General features: G+C 38.0%; 1 protein-coding gene across 1 annotated transcript in view; it reads right to left on the bottom strand.

Moving 5' to 3' along the window:
- The window catches only part of jmjd4 (jumonji domain containing 4), an 11495-nt gene extending 4960 nt beyond the window's left edge, over nt 1-6535 (bottom strand). Inside the window, exons 1-4 of the mRNA NM_001076628.1 lie at nt 5938-6535; nt 4344-4509; nt 3377-3502; nt 1958-2225 (exon numbers count right to left, since the gene is read on the bottom strand). Of these exons, the coding sequence (NP_001070096.1) occupies nt 1958-2225; nt 3377-3502; nt 4344-4509; nt 5938-6190 (813 nt within the window). The 5' untranslated portion in view covers nt 6191-6535. The remainder of the gene's footprint in view (nt 1-1957; nt 2226-3376; nt 3503-4343; nt 4510-5937) is intronic.
- Nucleotides 6536-6600: the final 65 nt, after the last annotated feature.

The raw sequence follows: 6600 nt of genomic DNA, 5'->3' as shown, positions 1-6600 counted from the left end.
AATCAATACTAAACTAGCACTCTTGAGCAACACTAATTTGCTTTACACTTGAATTGTTGCTATGATTCCTTTTATTATTGTCTTGATTTTCCTTTGTGAAGCTGATTTGACTACTTAACCTGGTGGCATTAAAGTTCGTCAGCCCCATTTCCTCCTGCTGCTATGATGGCGCAAAGAGCAAAAGGTCATCTAAACAATCGAATGTTTGCTATGTTGGAATCAGAGCTGCCTCTTAGACATTTCCTGTGTAAAATAAAACTAACAGGGTTTTTAAATACTTGATGACCCTGTCCTGATAAGCCAACAAGAGAAATTTCCTGCATGCTGCAAGTATGTCTATGTGGAACGAGCATCAGTTCCTGTTCATGTTGTGGGACGTAAAGCATATTATAATACTAAGTATAGCTTTATAAATGTACATACGTTTAAAAAAAATCTAAATATGTAAAACTTTCAAGGATTTAAGATTCGGATGACCATTAAAGGGTCACGAAACACCAAAACACATTTTCTGAGCTGTTGTATATGTGTCCCATGCTGCTAAAAACTCTATTAGGACACCTATATCTCACTAAAAAGTGAAAATTGGTTGTTTTTGTGTTATTTCGAGCAAATTCGTTCTTTCGGTTTGAAACTAATTTTTGAAGCTGCGTCACGGCCATGAGATCTTAGCGTGTATTCCAGCTTGTAGACTAGACATCTGTACCTGGGAGTCCCATATTACGTCTCTGAGTGTGTTGCATTGATTCATGAGTATGGCTTGGTTCAAACCAATCAGCGCGCTCTATTGTGCAACTTCATTAATATTCATTAATGTTACAGTGTTCAGACGGCAGAGACGCCACTTTGTGTTGCTAAAACAAGCGTGCAGTGTTTGCTGCAGTGAAGGTTTTGTTTTCGTTTTCTCTCTATGAGAGCGCAGCTGGACTCACGTGTGGATTACAGTGCACGTGACGCGCGACAACAATACGTGTCTAAGGAACATTGTTTACCTGAGAGCTTTTCTCACCTGGAAATGGTGAGATCTGGATTTGCTGCTCGTCTCCTCTTAATAAAGACGCGGTTCTAGTTGCTGGTGATTGTCCTGACTCTACAGATTTGGTAAGTCAGGGACCAGTGCTCTTTGTTTATTCAGTTTGTTCGTATCGAACTAACTATTACAAAGAGTGTAAACATGTTAGCACAATCAAACTTACCGTCATGTAGGATTTTCACCGCATTTTGTGACCGGAATAAAACACATGGCTTTCGGACGCTACCTGCCTAGAGCATCTAAGTTTCCGGGAAATGCGGAGGGTTTTTTTTTCTCATTCGCCATGCGGTAACAAACATTGCATGAAAAATACACTCTTAGAGCAGTTTTTTGAATCAAATATCTCGTTTGTCACAAGGGGCATGAATGAATTCCCTGAATGAAAGAGCCAAACTGCAGTTAAAGTCCACCGTTTGATAATTTGTCAAATAATTTGATTACTTATGTACATGTAAACACTTTCTCCCCTGTGTGTGTGTGTGTGTGTGTTTTGACTCTGAAAATCAGCGCGTGCCCAAATCGACACTCCCATTTTTATGCAAATTTTTACAGACCCTCCCTTTTTTGCTCCTCCGACACTCCCCCCTAAACAGAGATGGACACGCCCACTTTCCTGACTTCTTCCAAAGTACAGGTGTGAAAACACCCTGCTGAAACAAGAAGGTTTCATGGCCCTTTAAACATGTTTTCACTGTCCTGTGAAAAGGGTCCATTACATTTCTGTATGGGTATGTTAACTCTAACGCTTTAAAATATGCTCAATCAGAGTAAACATACACATTAAAATCCACGATCCAGAGGTAATTTAGCAAGGGAACTTCAAGTCAAGTGTGTTTGTGAAGTTAAACTACATGACATTTACCCTCTAAGATACCCACTAAACACCCTGTTCTAGTGCATCATCATTCAGCAAATATTACTCACCAAATTATAAACTTGATGATGCCAACCGCTAGGCACGAAGATGATCTCTCCAGCTTCTTGAATGATCTCTAAAGGCTGACAGGCCTCTTCAAACTGGGCGTACAGACCCTTGTCTTGAAGAATGGGTGCAGTTACATCATAGGCCAAGTTGCCATGGCAGTCCCGAAGGAAGTCCTCTTGGCCTGGAGGGTACAGCAGCCATTTTTTACGGCCACAAATGTTAGCAGACCAACTGTAAGAGCGAAATACGTCCGCATGGAAAGGTGTCCTGGACAAAAGAACAAAACAAATTCAGCGTGTGACAATCGAAAGGGAGAAAGCAATATATAACCAACTATAAACTTTTATATAAACTGTAATATGGTGAGGAGTGCTCAAGCTACAGGGGTTGGTCAATAAAACCAGATATGTTCATCGGAAGCACCACAGGGTCAATATACATGGCTGGGCTGCTATAGCCAAACCTTTGGTCACTTGTGCCAGAGCCAAACGTCAGTTTCAGTGATGCCAGCAGTGAAAATCTTGGGCTGTGGACAATGTCAAACATGTATTGTTTTCTGAGGAGTCCACTTTCACTGTCTTTCCCACATCCAGGAGAGTTATGGTGTGGAGAAGCCCCAAAGAAGCGTACCGTGCTGACTATTGCATGCCCAGAGTGAAGCATGGGGGGGATCAGTGATGACTTGGACTGCAATATCATGGTCTTCCCTATGCCCAATACTTGTTCTACATGGGTGCATCACTGCCAAGGACTACCAAACCTTTCAGGAGGACCCTATGGTTCAAACACTGAACATCTTGAAGGCGGTGCCTTGTTTCAGGATGATAATGCACCAATACACACAGTAAGACTGGTGACAGAGTAGTTTGATTAACATGAAAGTGAAGTTATACATCTCCCATGGCCTGCACAGTCACCAGATATAAATATTATTAAGCCACTTTGAATTGTTTTGGAGGAGCGATTCAGGAAAGGTTTTCCTCCACCAGCATCACGTAGAGACCTGAACACTATATAAACTCATGCTGTATTGGCCTCAAAAAGTAGTCCCTAGACCATACTAATGAACTATTGTGGTCTAAAACCAGGCGTTTCCGTTTCATTGTCCAACCCCTGAACTCTCATAAATAAAGGAACTAACTTTACTAGAGCTGTCACCTTTTCAAAAGGTACATGTTTGTAAGTAAAGGGTCCTTATTAATGCCTCAAGGGTCCATACTAGTACCTAAAAAGTACAAAAAATGTGTACTTATTTAAATTTTTAAATACTAATATATACTACTGAGGTACCAATATGGAGTACAAACGTGCACCTTTAAAAAAGATACCACCCCAGTGACCCAGTGGATTTTTACACATACACCGAGAACTGTCTGACCAGGCTGTAGATTAAAGATTGTAAAAATTGTATACACTACCATGATCCTTTAGGTCCCATATAGACAAACCGATAATCATCCACTTCAATAGTGTCCCAATATTCATTCAGCCAATCAGAGGAGAAGTATATTGGGGTCTTATAAATATTATGCTCAGGAAAGTTCCTAAAATAAGCATAAACACACATATAATTATAAACTATATATATATATATATATATATATATATATATATATATATCAGGGGTGTCAAACTCAATTCCTGGAGAGCCGAAGCCCTGCACAGTTTAGTATTTATGCACTTGCACACTCAACAGGATAGTACATGTATGTAGTGTCGTCCCAAATGGCACACTAATGTTTTTTTACTAAGCGGAAATTCAAACCGTTTCCCTGATGACGTTTGACGGTCGCCAAATAAGTGAAATAAACGACCGAATTATCAAATAATACCTGCCGTGAGTGTTGCCGAATTCACTATTGGGAAGCGCTATAATCACTCTCGTAGGAGAATTTTGCTTTCACCATCCAAAATAAATAAAGTTATCCAACATGTGCGCCTGATAGCTCCGCCCCTTCCGCTACGCAAGCAAACCTGCGGTCGTTGAGTGCGTGAAGTGTCCATCATTACACACTTCAATTTAGCGGCTGAATGAGTGCATCATCCGGGTAATTAAAGTGCACTTATTATTTTTAGAGTTTTCAGTGTGAACACACTACTTACACTATTTATACTACAAAATGGCGTAGAATAGTGCATAAGTATGCGATTTGGGACGCAGCTCTAGTCTAATTTTATGTGCTGTCATCATGGCAAAGATTAAAGAAATCAGTTATTATAAATTAGTAATTAAAACTATTATGTGTAGAAATGTGTTGAAAAAATAATAATTCTGACTTCAACTTTTTAAATATACTGTTCCTTTATATTATTACTGTTTCCAAAAGTTTCACATTCAAAACTACTACTTCTTATACAACAAAATGAGCTATGACAGAGCTCTACCTTTGCATGTGCCAGTCTTTTAAATAAAGACATCCTTTTGGCGAAGAATGCCCATTCTGTATGCTTTCTCTCCAGTATTGGATGAACTCCTTAAAAGGCATGATCTGCTTCGGGTTGGCGTTGTATTCTTTTACACTGCAGTTTGCGACAGGAACCGGAGTCTCATCTGCAGGACAAAGTGTTAACAGTTCAGCATACAGTATATACTGTAAGAGGATGCAGTTTGTTTAATCGCTTTATTAATAGTTACAAGAGATCAACCTGTGAATGTTAGCACACCACCAATACATAACAACATTATCGGTAACACCTTACTGGATGGGTGTTTATAAGACTGTCATGGATATTATAAAATCATGACATGACACATGCCGTGTACAATGGGAGAAAACAGTATTCAACACGTCATTTTTTTTTCCTGGGAATAATATTTCTAAAGGAGCTGTTGACATGGAACTGAACCAGATTTTGGTAAAAAACAAAACAACGAAAATCTGAAAATGAGTTGTGTGTATTAACAATGAAATGACACAAGGAGAAAGCGCTGAACAACTAAAAGGTATTTAATTTTTTTTTAATGATGGCAGCATAAAGACGCCTCAGATTGGCCAGTTGGCGTTTCTGTGTGGAGTTTGCATGTTCTGCCAATGTTCACGTGGGTTTCCAGCACCTAATAACCACGATTAATTACATTGATATATATATATTGTATGTACTTTTCCACATTTCAATCCATTGTGCTATTTAAAAAAATAAAAAATAAATAAAAATTGATGAGCACTTTAGAACATAGGGGATAGTTTACCCCAAAATGATTAAAAAATACATTTAAAAAAGTTTGGTTATTCGATAAAGTATGCTTTTAAATTTGGTCTCTTTCGACCTAAAGTTGATATCTTAAGAAATGAGCTAACAGTAAGATTTTGTTTGGGTGTAGTACCAAACTTTCATGACCAGTCGTTCATGATATTTCATGTGCATTGCTATTGTTTTACAGTCATTGGATTGTCGTTTAAGCTTTGAAAATATGTCTATAAAAATCTGACTTAAAAAATGAAGTTGTCCTAAATTTCAAATGTTCAATTATCAAGATAAGAAATACAAATTCAAAACATTTCTAATAGGACATAATCAATCAGTATTATTAAATTACAACTGTTAATGATTCAATTTAACTCAATTCAAATTCAGATTGTTTTGGCTTATTTTTAGCTCCATAAATGCGCGCATGCGCTGAACATTTTGCAATGAAAACTATATATTTTGTATAACTACAAAATATATGTTGAGGTCACAGAGACAAAATTGTGCACATATGCAACCAAAACAGTCACAATTTTAAGCCCTACAAATTCAAGCAGGTTCAAGCACTTTGTCCAAAATCCAAGCACTTTTCTAACCTTGAAAACACTATTAAAAATCAAGCATTTTCCAGGATTTCCAGCACCCGTACCCTGAGTTCTGTAATAAGCAGTCATTATCAAACATCCCATCACGAGAGTCCTATGGCTTACCTTATATTTACAGTTGGAATGTAGAATTTAAATACAGAATAATACTTAAATTAATGATAAGATTGACATGTTTTGCTTACCAAATTCATGCAGAAGTCTTTGCAAATTAGGTTTTCCTTCAGCCGTCACCCATTTTTTCCTGCAGTTCCATTCTTCTGTGAATTTTTTGGAGAACATGCATGGCTGATTCGGGATCAGGTAGTTCTTGAAGAATTTGGAGTAGGGTATTTCTCTTTCTATGTACTCGATGAAATGAGAGGAGCAGTGCTGTTGGTGGATCTGCCTGGGCAGTTTGACCAAGCTGGAGCAGCTATGAAAGGTTTCCCTATCCATGGCATTTCAATATGCAGTTTAGTCTTGTGTGTTCGGTTTCATTAACATGTTATTTCAGAAAAAAATACTATATAAAATTATATAATATTTTAATTCAACGACAAAAAAATAATATCAGCATAGGGTCGAATACATTTCAACAGCCTCATGTCTCTCGGATGACAGGCTTGCTTGGTTATTGTTATGTTGTGGAAGTGCTACTAATAATTCGACGGTCCAACGTCACGCTTAACGTTATGCATTATTAAAATATAATTACGAAGCCACTGTCGCTTTATACATGTTTATAGATCAAAAATAACAGTGTTTTTTTCAGCGCCAGCTTCACTTGGAACATTGCTATCCAGTTGCCCACCGGAAAAAATACCGTGTGCACACCAGCTCGGTGATATCCTCGTACGGAATAAGTT

This window comes from Danio rerio, chromosome 2 (genome assembly GCF_052040795.2).
Source record: "Danio rerio strain M-AB ecotype USA chromosome 2, GRCz13ab, whole genome shotgun sequence".
NCBI classification, from domain to species: domain Eukaryota; kingdom Metazoa; phylum Chordata; class Actinopteri; order Cypriniformes; family Danionidae; genus Danio; species Danio rerio.
The sequence above is the reverse complement of the archived record's forward strand: the minus strand, read 5'-3'. Positions and strand labels throughout refer to the sequence as shown.